Source organism: Oculina patagonica, chromosome 8 (genome assembly GCF_052425735.1).
Source record: "Oculina patagonica isolate OP01 chromosome 8, crgOcupat, whole genome shotgun sequence".
Lineage (NCBI taxonomy): Eukaryota > Metazoa > Cnidaria > Anthozoa > Scleractinia > Oculinidae > Oculina > Oculina patagonica.
Genome location: NC_135765.1, coordinates 17,609,907 through 17,627,515, shown reverse-complemented (window position 1 = coordinate 17,627,515; position 17,609 = coordinate 17,609,907). Strand labels below are relative to the sequence as shown.

The 17,609-nt window shown below is 39.7% G+C and overlaps 2 protein-coding genes across 2 annotated transcripts in view; one reads left to right on the top strand and one right to left on the bottom strand.

Annotated features, from left to right (window-relative positions):
* Positions 1-17,609, top strand: part of LOC144662800 (fibroblast growth factor receptor 1-A-like) — a 254,321-nt gene that overhangs the window by 70,388 nt on the left and 166,324 nt on the right. The gene's annotated exons all lie outside the window — the stretch shown is intronic.
* LOC144662810 (uncharacterized) overlaps positions 1-17,609 on the bottom strand; it is a 38,421-nt gene that overhangs the window by 18,604 nt on the left and 2,208 nt on the right. Inside the window, exons 2-3 of the mRNA XM_078523756.1 lie at positions 11,149-11,511; positions 4,469-4,732 (exon numbers count right to left, since the gene is read on the bottom strand). Coding sequence (XP_078379882.1) covers positions 4,469-4,732; positions 11,149-11,511 — 627 coding nt within the window. The remainder of the gene's footprint in view (positions 1-4,468; positions 4,733-11,148; positions 11,512-17,609) is intronic.

The window sequence follows — 17,609 nt, the reverse complement described above, 5'->3', positions numbered from 1 at the left end:
AACGTACGTTCTCGCTGGTTTATCCTAACAGAAAAACTATCGTTTGTGATTATTTCCTTAAACGTGAGCATTGGTCAAAATAACTTCACATTTCGATGATACCACAATTATTCTGTTGAACAAGAAAAGAATTACTGCGATCGGTCTTAATTTTAAAGTGTTATGGTAATTCTTTGCTGGTAGACTATTTGTTTACATTTTACTATGTTAATTAGTACATTTTTGGCTCCTTTATCAAAATCTAGCCTTGATCACCAGTCAAAAAATAGCATGAAACGAACAAGCGATATATATATTTTTCAGAAACGTTCAAATAACTGCTGTATAAAATGTCTTAAGAAATAATTTTTAACTATAAACAATGTTATTTTCAATTTTTCATTCAACGTTTATTTCTTTAAGTTTGATGTTCATTCTGTTATAACGGCTGTTTTACTTCTGTGTCGCCTAAATGTGTTTTAAAGAACTGCAGTTCTTGTTCCAGGAAACCCTGTTTGCCAGTCGAGGGCAAGTTGGCTTTGCTTTAGAGTCATCAGTGAGCTGCATTATCATGTGCAGAACACCCAAACATGTCGATCCCCTCAGGGAAAACCCTTTTCTTTGGTGGCCGTCCCTTTAGGCAAAAAATCGCCCGACAAGCTATAATATTGCTCGCACTCTGCCTGTATTGATTTGATGTGAAGTTTTGATCCTAATATATCACACTCCAGCACACGGATAAATGTTTCCTCTTTTTACGGCCTGTTTGATTTTTGTCGGTGAAGGCTTTCCTACCTGTCCCACATATTTTCCCATTATTTGCAACAACGATCCCGAAGCAGGCCAGAAAATCTGCTTTATAAGAGCCTTGCCACACACAAAACACTTTTTCTTAGCGAAATTTACGTCTCTATTAAATTATGTGACGATAAACAGTACAAAAAACAAAGTTTGAATCTTCCGCGCCATTTTTATTCCCAAGATCACGCGGTCTTTGTACAGCGGTTGCACGCATGCGCACGCAAAATGCCCTCCTGCTGATATGTGTATAGCGCACATGTCCACAGCATAGTCAGCGATTAGCCATTTGGAGTTATTTATATAATGCCATTAGATAGAATCAAACACCTAACATAGATAATTAAGGAAATATAGAGATAACAAATACAATTCAACTTTATTGTTTGCCGCAAAAAGCAGAGCCGCATCAAAAGGGGAAGCAGAAGAGCCGAGACCGAAACTACCCCCCCCCCCCGCCCCCCACCAACCCGATGCAGCCCGCCCAAACCACCAGATAAAGAAGGAAGTACAAACACATGGTGGAGAAGGGGGGGGGGGGGGATCAGGAAGAGGATGATAAGTTGTGCCACAGTCAGACGGTATGGCTGAGCGATGTACATCAGCACAGAAGCACAGCTGTTAAAAAACAGTCTCCTTGGAAAGTGATGAGTTCAATAAGGGCACCACAATGCAAGACGTAGGTTGCTCCTCCGCAATGAAAGCTGTGGCCAGAATCGTTAGAGGCCTTGAGCCCTGCGAGCTAGACTAAGGAATTTGCATAATTTGGTGGTACATACCGAGTGCATGATGGACTGGTGTGATCTACACGGAAATGAAGAAAGGCAGGCGAAGCGCGCAATGTGGGGAATTATCAGATGTGCCGTTCGTAGGCCTTAACCAGACACAAGAGGTGATTCGAGGAAGACGAACGTACAACTGGTATAAGTAACTTGCATTGTTTGAACTGGATGGTCTTGGACAACTGCACACAGATAAATTAGCCCCAAAGGCAAATGATAATATTCTTAAAGGGTCGTAGTCTATGAACAAGGTTAGACTTTTGGAAAAAGAAGTAAAAGCCAATTAGCATTACCGCTCAGAATCCTGAGTCCCTGTTGGCCATATATATAAGCTCAGAGCGAATGTACAAAAGGATCTTGAGTGATGGGTAATTTCTGTTCCTTTGCATAATCCAAAATGAGCCGAAGACCCAGAACAACCGCAAACTAAAAAGTACAATTTATTTCTCCATTCCGACAGTATACAAAAAAAAAGAAAGTTTGGTTATAATGAGACCACCGTCTACTGATCTTTCCAGCCTTGTGATGCCCTTTTGAACTTATTTTTTGCAATTATAAGCTGTTTTGCCCTGACACGTTTTGTCTGGAAACGATGACCTTTACTGCCCATCTTTCAGTTTCATCATTCCTCATTACTCTTAGTGTTCATGTTTCTTACACTTTCTTTTTTACTTGCCACAAAAAATACCTTCCCTGCAGTTCTTATCCTTTACGAATCTCCCCTGATTGGAGTCTACTCAGTAAAAGATACATGGCGAAGAAAACATTACTTTTTGTTTCAAAGATATTACCCAACTTAGAGAGTGGAGCCACTTGACTCGACTTTTTTGCAGAAATCCATTTCCATTTAAGCTCACTGAAAAGAAGAAAAGTAGATCCCAAAGCAGCAGTTTTTGTGGCTAAATGTGCAAACGTTTCTCATCAGGAGCTCCTCAAGAATGCGTCCTTTCCATACAAAGCCTCAAATTGTTGTCCGACTCATGCGGGGGGGTGCCAGGCGGCGAAATCTATTTTTAGTAATAGTATGCTTCGCTAATACAATTACAACCAACATCAACATATTCAACGTTAACATCCTTAACAAAAAGTAGTGTAAAATCATTGTGACGAACGGTGATGTAAAGTTGATTGACTTAAAACAAGGTACAGAGGTTGTTAAAAGGTTTTTCTTTGGTGTGTCTGCTTACGGGATCTTAAAAACAAAGAAAAAGTCTAAGTCGTAATCTCTGAAAGTGTGTCAAGTGTCCGCGGCCGCTCACGGGAATGTTCGCTTACGAGAATGTAAAAATACTAATAAAGCTAAACGGCCGTAAGTAGAGCTGTCCACTTACGAGAGTGACCGTTAAGAGAGCTTCGACTGTAATGAAAATCATCAGATTACTCCAGGTCTTCTTTCCAGGAACTAGATATCATTTGTTTAATATACTTTGTGTTTAGTCCTTTGTGTATAATACGGAATAAGGTTAAAAAATGGTAATTGATGTAAGCTTGCATTGCTTGATACTTGATTTGCCGGTAGCCTGCGTCAGCCGGTTGACCTCTCGGAGAACAAAATTGACGGTCCAGTTCTGGATAATTTAACGCCGGAATTCTATGGCACGTCATTTATTTTGAAGCCCAGTGCATGACATGACAACTTAAGTTTCTCTATAAAGGGATCATGATCATTTTCGACCACATCTTTGTTGCTCTCCCATAGAAGCTCATATTACGCGGTGTCATGAAATTTCGAGCATCTATATTGTGCAAGAGAAATGCCTTTTTAACCGACTGATCATTTTTCATATGGATGTGAATAATTCATTTTCATCACCAACCGGAAGTTTTGAACCATATTAAGGTCATATTTTCTGTCCGTGTTGCTCTTTGTTTGGTTCTGCAGATATCGCTTACGAAAGTACAAATTTTCTTACTTTTCCATCTGGTTTTCAATTGATCGATCCCGAAATTTTGTGTTTTTTTTTACCCTACAGTTTTTCCTTTTATGAAATACATTTCATTTTTAAACATATATACATATTTATGGTTTTCTTTCAATTTCTTTAATGTGATCAAAAACTTTTTCAAAGTCATTGTTTACACGGCCATTCAAAATTCCTGCGTTCGGCTGATGGTGACGTCACGATGGCCACGATCATTGCCCGCACGATTACATGGTGACGAAAGCAATGTTTGCTCCTCCCTCCTGGGTGATTCTGCATTGTATTGACCAACGTGTTTCTTCTTTCGCCTCGTTCGCATACCTTCTTAACAAAAAAATACATTATCGCAGGCTCAACTACAATAACAGCTATTGTGATTTTAAAATGTTGCCCTTTAGAAACATATATACAAGTCTGTCAAGTCATTTGCAGAAATGTTGTGATATGGATGAACAGGTGGTAATACTGGTACTTCCCTTCCTGTTACTAAACCCTTTATTCCCTTTTCTTCCATCCTTTTAAGACATGAACCATCACCTGTGCGTTGGTAAAACAGTGTTACATCTCTACCAACCAAGTTGCATGAATTGGTTTCAAAACCGACAGCTTAACGTTGCCATTCACATCTTCAAAGTTACGACAATTCTTTTTTGATTATTGTCATAATGTGGGCCACTTTATTTTCGTGTCATGTTATGTTCTCGACACTTTCTGGGCACGTCACTTTAATTTGGTGATTTTTTGAAATCGTGTCGCATAAATCCTATGAATGAATTAAATGTTACAAGGTAATTGCACAAATTAAGTTAATTATTTAATTGTCTTGTAGTTTAAATGTATAATTCAATTTATATAGTTAACATAAATTGCAAATGATAATTTGTATGATTTGCTGAAAAGCGTTATTGAACCTACTATACAGATACAAAGGTCATTTAGCACATCTACATGTAAAAATGCAAGTTAATGTAATGCAAACGTACTTACATATAACATTCACTTTAAGTTCGTGGCTATCTGGATTTCCAAATCCATTGTAAGCTGTACAGCGGTATGTCCCAGAAGCAGTTCGTTTTATGTTTGGAACAATCCAAGTGGACCCCTGGTGCAGTACTTTACTGTCACCATCCTCCAGCACTTTGGTCCAGGTGATTTTTGGAGTTGGATAACCATAAGCTTCACAGGATAAATAAATGCTTGAGCCTTCATGTACAGTCTTGTCACCACTTACATCACGAAGCTCGGCTGGAACTAAAATAAAACAAAAAGCAGCGCAAGTGGTTTCAAGATAAATAGAGTCAAGCCTTCACTCAGTCCGGCATCTTGATGTCCACAATGACCAGGATATTTCATCCTGACAGTGCCAACCATAATTGATAACCATTAATAACTGAAACTGTATCGACAACTGCAATCTTTCTGCAAAGAAATGAATTTCTAACGCTAATAGGGTTATTCTCATTTTCCCCCTGATGTTATTTAGGGGGAATCAGTGGAAGTGATGAAGGTCAAATCACTCTGTAAATTATGCACATGCATATATATTATTCAAAATTAACGTAAATGTTAACTTAGAGTACATGTACGTATAGTTCAACCTGCATTTTTGCATTTGCAAACATAGGAAAAAGTGCAACGTGTGTAACTGCTTGTAAATTCCTAACCAATGTTATCATTACCAACAGTATAAAAAGATGTGAACGGAAAGGAAATATTCTAATCTGGTAACAAAATCAACAACTGATAACAAGTAGCCAGTCAATTTCGAGTTGTATATCACTGTATGTGGCAGTTCCTGGAACAAAAAAAAAAGCAATTTCTTTTTTCATGTAGATCACGGCTAATTATACACTGACGTGCACGTGTTAAGCTCACACATTTTATACAAAGGGTTTCTATCATCTTGAATTGAGATTGACGATTTATTTTCAAACTAGTAATATCCACCTTTAATTTAATTTATCTGCAGGACGAACTACATGCAAAATTGGACTACTGAAAACCTGTACATCAATGTTCAAGTGGGCCTGGTGCATTATAATCTAAGACATGCGTGGCATGAAAAGATACTCACTCAGCTGTAAACAAAATTTAGATGTTAGTCAGATAAAAATAGCAATCATTACTTTAAGGGCCAGAAGTAATTTTGAGTTATTTTTCTTTCCCAAAAATACTCTTTAGTCGGCGCTATGGATGATGCAGTCAGTCAGTGAAGTATGTTTGTTTGTCACACCAAAACGGTTTGAGGTACTATCAGAACCAATGAAATTACAGTTTATCAGGGGAAGCAATCTGACACAATCTGGTTGTATGCGAGCGATTAAATTAACTCGAAGATTTTAAATTGGTAGTTAGCGGAATCGGAGAGTTGTGAACCTTTCTTTTCGTCACGCTCGCTTGCTTACAACGCACACGCCGCCAACAAAATAATAATTGTTATTCGAGCGTTCATTTAGGACGGGCTAGTTTTGCTGACCGTAGTAGAAACTGCATAAAGCATTTGCACAAAACAGATCTGAAGAATAATGTTCTCATTGTGATGTTAATGCTGTGGGTATATTTACAAAGAGTCGTAAAAATGGCAAAAACCACTTCCTTTACTTCATGTGACGTTCCAATTGACCTTCAGTTTAGGCCTCCCGAGCAAGGAAATGGTGACCAAATATGTCCGTCGCCTGCAGGTCCGATTGTAACGAATTCATAAGTTTGCCCGTGAGAATTTGAAGTTAGGGAGTGAAATGCACAAGCGTGAGTACGATCACAAGGCCCTATACCATGGCTTTAAGCGTGGGACCATGTCTGGCTACATATCCCTAGACACAAGAAAGGCAGGACCCCTAAGTTACAGAGGCTCTGGGAGTGACTGTACCTGATAACCTTTCGCCTAGATGACTTGATCTACAGAATCCAGAAAGGGCTTAGGTTGGGACCAACGCGCGTCCATGTTGAAGGACTAAACAAGTACCAGGGACAAAATTTTGTTAACTGGCTAATCGAGGGAAAGACTGGCAAGATGTAATATCCACTGGCGTCGCAGCTTCCAAGGATGACAAACCAACTAAGCAGCGGAACTCTAAGTATACGCCAGCTGCCAAGAAATTTGAATAGGCGACCACCATTGCCGAGAAAGCGCAGGAAAGATAGCACGGAACACCAAGGAGACCAGACTGTTTATTCTAAATCTGGATAGAGTAACATTTTGGGGGCTCTAGTTTAGCTTTTTTGTAAGGGGGTATGGTGTGACGAGTGAATGCGAGATATTATTTGTTGTGGCCGTGAGTATGCCTTGTTGCGAAATCACAACTGTGTTATAATCATATTTCTTGGCGAGAGGTCGTGTGTCGGAAAAGAAAAAAAAATGGGCGTATTTTCGTGAAGGTTCTGTTCTCTATTTCGGCCTGTTACAATAACTTCACAAAAGGGGTAAAATGAAGTCGCTGTTGTTGTGGTTGTTGCTTTTCAAAGAAACGTGCCTTACTATCCCAAAGATTATAAGGCCTGAGATGCTCCGCCCCCCGGGGGGGGGGGGTACTCCCATATGTGGCCTATATAAGTATGTGCCGCCCGATAGGGTATGGTTTTTGAGGTTCTCAAGAGCCGGGAAGGTACTATTTTGGCCGGTATATAATGACAGTGGAAATTGAGTAAATGGCCACCTATTGTAGCGTGTGTGCCAAGAAACAGCCCTCAGTTCCATTGGAGTATTCTGTGCTACCATCGCTTCCTTGGAAGAAGATAGGAACCGACTTGAATTTCGCGAAGAACATTATTTACTTTCTGTGTGCTACCGTTGCAAATTCTTTGAATTTATAAAACAGGAGTCTGAGAAGTGGTGCTGTGATAAAGGAGTTGATAATGGTTCTCAGTTCAGCAGAGTTCTTGAAATTTGCCAAAGACTACGGCCGTAAGCACATCGCCACGTCACTGCATTACACAAAGGGTAATGGGGAAGTGGAGATAGCAGTTCACACTGTTAAGAAGTTTAGTATATCGAACAACACCATTACCAGAAATTGAACGTTCTCTTGCTCTGTCACTCATAGTTTGTCCGCTTAGAAATACGTTGCCCATGGAAGAAAGTTTGCTTCAATCTGCAGGCAACAAACAGCAAAAAATCTTCAGGTATCTAGAGAGAGAGACTAAAGAAAAGCATAAAAAAATACCATGACCGTTATGCAGACAAGGAGCTGTAGGAAATTCAACCTGCGACCAAAGTTCGTATGCAGCCTTCAACAGCCTTTAAATAACATGGAATGTTAGCCAGCTAATGTAGCCAAAGCTAGGGTAGTATCGCCACAACGGGTGATACTAGAGTTTGCCCAGCTCCAAGACATGCTAGTTTGAATGAAGGTCCGTCTTTGCCAGCAGACCAGACTGTAGTCCAGGATAAGGAGCTTCTTTGAGAGGAACCAGATTAAACCACAATTCTACCTGCACCGCCAGATATTACATCCCATAAGCAGCATCTACAACCAGCGAAAGAGAATGGTTCATGTCCATATGTTACCCACAGTGGCAGACCAGAAGTAAAACCCAACCGGCTTGATCTATAGATCCGTCTGAGATAATATTGACTCCGTTCAGTTGTTGATTTATTTTAATTTAATCCAAAGACAGTGATATTACTTACGTTTATTTTTACAGCAGTTATATTTCTTTCGTTTAAAGGGAAGGATGAGACATAAACGTGTCAGGTAAGCCTCTCCCCTCTCTAGCTAGTCATATTGCGTTGATGCAGTGGTGGCTTAGATGCAGTATAAGTAACAGTGTTTTCCTGTGTTTGACTGTGGAATTAGCAGGAAAATATGCTCTCGTCGGTATCTATAATTGTTTAGGTATGTCCGCTGGGTATGTCGGTAATTAGTTGGGTATATTGGCGAGAAGAAAAGGTCTTTCATGTTTTCAACTCTACTATGTGGGCGAGCCTTCGGGCTGCTGTTCCCCAGGAAAATGCTGCTGTTCCCCCAGGAAAATGCTTCTTTTGCGGATTCTCTCCCGGATGTGGCTTTGGCTGGCTGGAAACCTAGTACTTCGTCCAAGTCTTCCTCTGCCTATAACAGATGAAAGTCATCGGCACTAGATCATGGCCTGACAGCTTTTCCTGCATCTCATTTCCACTTTGCGATTGATTTGCGTCATTTGATGACTAAGGCGAAAGCAGCGTCTCCTCTGGAGTCAGCGGTTCAAAGCATTGCCTGGATTCATCAGTTGGGGGCGGGTCGTCTCGTGCGGAGCATTGTTTGGTGAAGAGCATTCTTGCTGGTACGCAGTGTTTACTGGCCCTCCACACATCCAAGAAGGAGCCAATCACAGAAACCCATTTGTCCTGTTGCTATGATGAGCAGATATTTAGAGACATTGTGCCTGAGATTTCCGCTATAAGTACGCATAGCCTTATGAGTGGCGGGGCCACCGCTGCCGCCAATGCTGGTGTTCGAGATCGTCTTTTTAAGCGGCGAGGTCGCTGGTCTAGTGACACGTTGAGGATGGTTATGTTAAAGATTCTTTGTCGTCGTGTTTGGCGGTGTCTAAGGCCTTAGATCTTCAGTTTACTCGTACGTACTATTTTACGTTTATTGGCCCAGGGTTTTTCTCCTAGGAGCAAGTGGACGTAAAGGGGGGGGGGGGGGGGGGCTTCAACCAGTTCTTTAGGATCTGAATGTTAACCGGATTGTTTTGTGAGCCAATGTAATATATTTCTTTTCTCCGATTTGTCTATATCCTGTATTCATTAGTCTTCTTAGACCAACGAACCGAACACTTTGCTTGAAGCGAGCCACACCCAAGGGTTGTGTGTGTTTTGTGCAGGGTCAAACTGAAATTTAGGGGAGAGCCGTTACTATGACCAGCTGTTGACAGAAACGTAAGTCTTATGCCCTACGGGACAAAGCGGGATGACTATAACTGACTAAATACAACTGCTAGGTGTTTGTCGCTCTTTTGCGGTATGAGATATTTAATTATATCGTTGTAACGGGAAAACTTTATGCTTGGGTCGCTAGATTTCCATCGTTATACCTGAAATATATCGTTGAACTAAGTATTGTTTAATGGTCTTTAATCGGGGTTCTCCTCCATACAAATCAACTGTTACTTTTCGAGGACACAGAATGTTGATCGTAAAAAATCGAGGTTCCACTGTATCCGTTACCTATTTTAGCTCCAACAGGATTCTTTTTACAAATCACAATAAATGTGTGGTTCAATATATTGTATTTTTGTGTGGTTTAAGTGTATTTTTCGATCTATTGAAGTTTAAAATGATATCAATTTTCTTTTAGGAAACATGGACAAAGGGGTTTCAGTATCAAGTCCACAAAATTGAGCGCGTTGACTCCATCATATTATTAATTTTCTCGTTTGAGAGCGTTCAGCGGGGCCTGCTACAAAGATACTCGCCTGGAAAATGACAGTTTTATTGTTAAAAAGCACCTGGCAAAGTTTGAGATTAAAAGGGACAATGCACTTTCTTCAGTCGTCGCTTTACATTTCGGACTCTTATCTGTAATTGGGTTGTTGCAAACAAGTCAAAACTACGTGTATTAGTTCTTGGTGGCCGCTTAAAGAAGTAAAAACAATAGACAGATACTCAATGGGACGGCCAAAAGGTGACCGCGGCCGCTTAATAGAGGAGGTTTTCTTTTTTCGCGCAATGAGGGTTTTATTATTTGATAACTAGCCGCTTAATAGGGGGTCGCTTCTTAATGGGTGGCAGCTTTATTCGGGTTCGACTGTATATTATTGCGTTTTCCAACTCAGACAATAAGTGACAAAAGTGTTGACACATTGGCCGTTTTCATACTAGAAGACGGACAAGTCGTCTGACAATTTGTTCGTCTATTGTGAAAACTAGACGGACAAGTCGTCTTGTTTTGGTCGTCTTTTATAATTCATATCAAGGCAGACAAGCGTACGATTCCAAATGGAAAGGGGCCTGGCACCAGCACTGGACGCCTCCGGCTTGGTTACATTGCATGGGCAAACAAGCTGCAAATCAGGTAAAATCTAATATGAAGCATGCTTTAACCATTTGTACTTCCATCCCATCTAAACTCATTAACAAAGAAAGCAGAATTATCTAAACCTTTAGAGCTCATACTCGCCAACTTTGAACAAACAAGTCATTTGCTATGTTGAACAGTTGTTCCCTTCGGGAATAACTTGAGTATAAAAACGATGTAAATCACGGTCGGCTTTTAACCCTGATGATGACAACAAGTCGAAAACGTTTGGTTTCTTTTTAAGTTTTATACCTTTTTAGCCTTGTAAATAATATTGTTACCTTTTTAGCGAACATTTCGACAACAAAATGAGCTTCGTTGACAGTCTTTTGAATAACAAAAAAGGTTCTTGCGGAATATCGTCTGATTTCTCGTCGGCTACTAAGTATCAGGCGATATGCCGCGCAATTTCGCAGGATAATTGTAAAATATCGGGAGCAAATCGTGCGCTTTGAGAAACGCTTTTCGGAACCCAAAAACTGCGCTCGAAAAGAGCCCCAAAACTTTTTGGGCCCGAACAGCTTCAAGACTTTTGAGAAACGCACGCCAGGAAGCCAGGATATGATAAACAGATTTGGAATTGCATGTAAATGTGATGTGCAGTTCTTAAACAGCAACAAGGTTTTTTTTTAAATTTGTGGTTTTCCAAACATTAAAATTACTTACTTGCAACATAGACCTTTATTCTGGATCTCCAAGTGTTTGAATCCGTTGTAAGCTGACATTGGTAAACTCCTCTACTCCGTTCAGTGATTCTGTTTATTATCAAGGTGGCCACTTCACTTGAACTGATAGCAAAACGTGTGTCAAATACTGTAATAGAAGAGCCTTTAACTCCAATGACACTATCGGTGCCATCACCAATTGAAAATGTGGTGAATTGCAGCTTTGAACCAGGTGACAGATTGTAATTCCACCTCAGATGCACCTGAGAACTTCCATTTCTCACTTTCATATAAACTGTTCTAACGTCATCTGGGTTCGTCGGAGTCCAGGCTGGTGGAGGCGCTGTCCATGTTACTGAAGTCGCTAAAAATACAACTATTTTAGTTAACTTTGTCAGATCAAAGCTACGAGCTTAAAGACACTTGAAGAATTCATGAATTTGTTTTCCTCTCAGGAGGCCTTTTTGTGTTTCTTAGCTTAACTTCACTGTCGAATGGCTTTGAGTTTTGAAAAGTCTGCTTAAACGGAACCACCACTCTACGACAAGTTGACGTTAAATAGCGAACGAAGCGCGCGAGAGACGTTACGACTCAGACAAGACTCAGACAAACAAACCGATATTGAGGACGATTTTCCTGAACACTTTCTAAAGCAGTCGGTATTCTTTAAGCACATTTGTAAAACGAGAACTTCGCCTAGATTCCTTTTATTTCTCAGAACACGCTGATGTTTTATGAGCCTCGTGGCGGTTATATTCATTTGCATTCTATTTTTAGACCTCGCGCGCTTTTCTATTCTTTCAAATATGCCAACATTCCAAAAAGAGAAAAAACATTTAATAGCAACAAAAAGTGGAAAAGACTATCACTTTTAAATTCCTCGCGCGCAGCCATAATGGATTTTATGGCGTGTAATGGTTGCCGCTGTTGTTAGAAAGCAGAGGATCTATTTTGTCAAACAAGAGTAGAGGTTCCCCTTAAATTCAGTGCGACTTAAAGTATGGTACCTTGTTTTTATATATCTAAAGAGAAAAAAAAGGGTGCAAACTCTCGTTTTTGATGTCATTTTATCAAAGGAAATAATGGTTATTTTCTCTTGATTATATCTTTTAGTAATCAGCAGTAGTAAAGGAGTTACCGTAGGGTGCACTTAATATTCAAAATGGCAGCAGATCTCAACGAATATAAAATAATAGTAAAAAGAGGGTGGGGAATGTAAAACAAAACGCGTAACGACATGAAGAAATGTAGGGAGATGTTAAAGGGTACAAAAAAATCTGGACACGAACAGGAATAGCAGGTTTTAAGACATGTAACGTGATAGAGCCCCCATAGGTTTGAACAGGTAAAAGACACTGAACCGTATGATTTGTGATGTCGTGGCCAGAAACCATCAACACTCTACAAGTTGCCATAATGGCTGTTGCCTGTGACGTCATATGATGTAATGTGACGTCATTAAAGCCGCCATCTTGGATTTCACCAACCTCGTTCCCAGGGCCTCTCTTCCTTTCTTCCGAGGAAAATAGCGGAAATTGGCACAAAATCAAACCAGAACGCTTATAGAAAGTAAAATCAAAACACAATGAACAATTGTTGCTTTAAAAAACTGGAAAAATAAAAAAAATATGTCAAAAAAGAGAAAGGATGGATGAAAAAGCTGAGAGCAACTAACCATGTAAATTTTCACAGCGTTTATTTAACAGACAGGATATTTGTTTGTTTACACATTACATTATTAGCTAAAAAAAATTATTACAAGGCCGTAAAAGTAGAATCAATTAGCTTTTAACTCAAGGCAACTATCTTGTTATAACAATGTCTGTTTTTCTCAGACGAGACTGGTTTACTGCTTGCCTCATCTTGATCTTTCCAATGGAATTCTTGAGAATATGGTTGTCAGGGTGGTGTTCTTGGCAAGACTGCCTAAGCTTTTTTTCTTTGTGATCTTTCCTTTCTTTCTCTTGAGTGTTGATTGTTTCTTTTGTAAAGGGGCCTTTCTAGCATTCAACTTGGTGTTTCTTCTGGTAGTTTTATCAGTCTGAACCGTTTCTTCAGTAATAATAATAATAATAATAAAGACTTTATTTAAAATGAGGGTAACACTAAATAGCAAAGCTAACAAACCTGTGGCCCTCCCTAAAAATTACACTAGAATATTATAAAAACACTATATACATTGAAAATTGAATACGAATATGCATAATAGTAAACGATATATGAAGCTAAAAAGTTAAAACTATACAATAAAATGATGTAAAAGCTGCTGCTCCGAAAGTAAGAACAGGGTTTTCGCTTGGTATGCTTTCAATCACGTGTTCTCTGTTGTCGTCACCTTTTCCCAAGTTGGGAATATCGGGTGAGGATGCGGTTGAAGATACGCTTTCTGCCTTTGCTCTTTCCATCGCTTAGAAGCAAGTAATGTGATATGTCGGTAGATTTTATATCCACTTTATGGTTAATTTCCCTTACAAATGAGCATGAGTAACTCGGTAAAAATAACTTTACTCAAAATGAGTCACTCACATCTATAAGTGAGATCGCAACAAACCAACGTTCTCATTTTAAGACGGGCGATTGACGAGTGTGCTTAGCGTATGGGTTATTTTTGTCAATTTTGTCACAAATCATTTAGCCGAAGTTACAACAGAAATCGCCACGAGAAGAAAGGTTGCTTGGAACGCTTTGAGGAAAACACTAATCAGAATTCAATGGGTAAAGATTCGCCATACGTTTTTGATGATGTGGAGACAGAGGAAGAATATGACCACAACGAAGACGAACAAGAAGAGGATGATGAAGATGTGGAAGAGGATGATGATGATGATGATGATGAATCCAGCATTGAAAGTGACGAAGACAATGACGAAAGACCTTGGAAAAAGCTGCGTCTAGAAGTTATAGATGATCTGAGTTCAAATTATGATGAACAAGTAGAACGATACCAGAAAGAGGGGTCGTCTAAAAACGTGGTCGAGGCCAAGGCTTCTAATTTTCTATTACCTTCATATAGAAAAAAGTTACGAGGCTTGTATTTGCATTAACTAAAGTGGATTCGTCATCTCAAATCTGATCATATACACAAAGAGGTCATGGCAACTCTACGTCGCTACATGGACGACGATGACATGGATTTTGAGGAAGCCGCGGAAGCAGCTGTGAATAAACGGAAGTTTTTATTGAACAGAGTTTTTGAGCCAATAGAAGTACCGGACGAATCGCCCGACGAAGAGGCTGACGACGTCAGGAGACATCCACTAGCAAAATGATAGAAAAAAGAAACAAAAACCTCTCCTGAAAGTTGATATGGGAAACACTGATATTTGCGAAAAGCACGCAAAATGACATCACATGACGCAACTCAACAAGCAACTCAAAATGAGCAAATGAGCAAATGAGCAGCCCAAAATAAGCAACTCAAAATGAGTAACTCAAAGTGAGTAGCTCATGAGCAAGTTGGCTAGGAGTAATTCAGGGTAACTCATGAGCAAGTTGGGAATAGCTCAGAGAAGCTCATGAGTAAGTTGGGAGTAGCTAAAGGGTAACTCATGAGCAAGTTGGGACTAACTTAGAGTAACTCGTGAGCAAGTTGAGTGTTGCTAAAAAAAAAGTGGCTGCAAAATGTCCGTGCTATAAACTTCTGCAACAGGAGTATTGGGTCCAAGTAGATTGGTAGTATCCGCTGACCAGTAAGTAGCAATGCGAATGATTGGCACTAATCTGTCCCTCTTGGTAACACGCTATAACTAGGTACAGGGGCGTTAGGCTGCAGGTTCCTTGGAGTAGCTCAGGGTGACTCTAAATAAGTTCAAGGGTAACTTGGAGTAGTAAACTTTGTGCAAACGGCAAGCGTAAATGCCAAGAAACTGATGGTAGACACGCAAACGACAATATCACATTAATTTTGCTTTTTTTATTTTGCACAACAATACATTAACGTGTTTCACTTTAGCTAGCGTCATTGTCTTATAGCCTGCGTGATTCATTTTGCGTGCTTTTCGCAAATATCAGTGTTTCCCATGTCAACTTTCAGGAGAGGTTTTTGTTTCTTTTTTCTATCATTTTGCTAGTGGATGTCTCCTGACGTCGTCAGCCTCTTCGTCGGGCGATTCGTCCGGTACTTCTATTGGCTCAAAAACTCTGTTCAATAAAAACTTCCGTTTATTCACAGCTGCTTCCGCGGCTTCCTCAAAATCCATGTCATCGTCGTCCATGTAGCGACGTAGAGTTGCCATGACCTCTTTGTGTATATGATCAGATTTGAGATGACGAATCCACTTTAGATAATGCAAATACAAGCCTCGTAACTTTTTTCTATATGAAGGTAATAGAAAATTAGAAGCCTTGGCCTCGACCACGTTTTTAGACGACCCCTCTTTCTGGTATCGTTCTACTTGTTCATCATAATTTGAACTCAGATCATATATAACTTCTAGACGCAGCTTTTTCCAAGGTCTTTCGTCATTGTCTTCGTCACTTTCAATGCTGGATTCATCATCATCATCATCATCATCATCATCATCCTCTTCCACATCTTCATCATCCTCTATCCTCCTCTGTCACGTTACATGTCTTAAAACCTGCTATTCCTGTTCGTGTCCAGATTTTTTTGTACCCTTTCACATCTCCCTACATTTCTTCATGTCGTTACGCGTTTTGTTTTACATTCCCCACCCTCTTTTTACTATTATTTTATATTCGTTGAGATCTGCTGCCATTTTGAATATTAAGTGCACCCTACAGTAACGCATTTTACTACTATCAGCACATGCAGTTGCTCTCTTCTTCTTCTTCATATACAAGCTTTCAGTTTTGTCTTTAACCTTCGGTCGGACAGCGTTAATTAAAAAAGCTGTATAACATAGTCAACGTTAAATTTAAAGTAAACTTTCTGATACACCATCTTTTTACGTTTTACGATTAACAAACACGATAACGAGCGTAATCATACATTTGATTCTTGCATTTTTCCCAGACCTGGGGAGGGGAAGGGAAATAGAAACGAGGCCTGAAAACAAATGCGGTGTTCTCACAACTTACAACGCGATCAATTTACGATCTAATCAGCGGTTTTTGGACGACGATGCAGCAGGCCATCTTATGCAAGCTAATGCAGCCATGACCACGATAGCCTGCGAATACAGCCGCCTCTCATCGCTTCCGCTACTAGCGGAAGTGATGAAGGTGGTTGCCTTCGCAGGCAAGGGGTCACAACAATTTTTACCAGAAATGTAAATGCACTGTTTTTTTTTTCTCAAAATTTCATCATCAAATAAGAGCATAATAGCAATTAGTGTACATGTACTTCACTAATTGCTATTTTAAGCATTAAATCTTCCGAAAATCTCCTTTTACGGCTGTGTATTTGTAACAAAATGAGATGAATTATTTTCTCATTGTTTAACCCTATTCAGACCGGGCTTTTTTGGATCTTTTCAGACCCGGGGGCGGATTCCACCCCCCCCCCCCCCCCCGTAAATTCCAAAATATTTAAGCAATCACAATGAAACTCATAGGATATATAGTATGTCCGAAAATCTATCTTTTGGTATACGTCACGTGGGATGATGACGTCACATCACGTGACAATTACATCATAATGTCAAAACAGCCGCCATCTTGGATTTTGAATTTTTTCCAAAACGTCAGGAAACCGCCCAAAATTACTGGAAAGTACTCAAATCAATAAAACTGTGCTTAAAAACCTTAAAAAGGTGAAAATAATTGCATTAAAATTATAATTAATGATCATTAATAGAAACACGAAAATTACAAATTTGGAAAAACATCCCTGTCAAAATGCCGTTGCCATGGTGATGTCAAGTTCCTGACACAACATTCTATACTACCAAATTATTTTTAGATAAATTTTAGATAAACTCAGAAAGTTTGGCAGGGTTTGGTTGAATTTTAAAAAAGTAATTAGCGTTCAAAGTCAGTGCAGGCCTTAAAAGCCCCCCCCCCCCCGGTCTGAATAGGGTTAATTTGAAGAATATGAACGAGAGAGCAAGGGAAAAATTCCTATGGTTCTGCTGCCGTTCTTGTTTTTCAGTGGGTTTAAGAAATCCCGGATCCGGATCCGTGCCGTGTTTTAGTTCGCCCGAACAGAAATCAACCTTTATCGCATGATGTTCTGACAAACCAGAATATCGAATTGAAATACGGCTTTTACTTGGGGTAGAAGAGCACAGAATGCGTCATCAGAATGGAATGATCCATAAGCAAAATTATTCATAATTTAGGCACAGCAAATATATATAATGTATGTAAAAAACACTGAATAATTTTGGAGGTTGTTGACCCCTGGAAACATATTATTTTACCCTATCTGGAAGTGTGGAAATGTGGAAATCTGGCAATGAATACTTGATCAGTTAACAGTCCAAGTCTAGAAGTGTGGAAATCTGGAAATCTGGCAATGAATACTTAATCAGTTAACAGTCCAAGTCTGGAAGTGTGGAA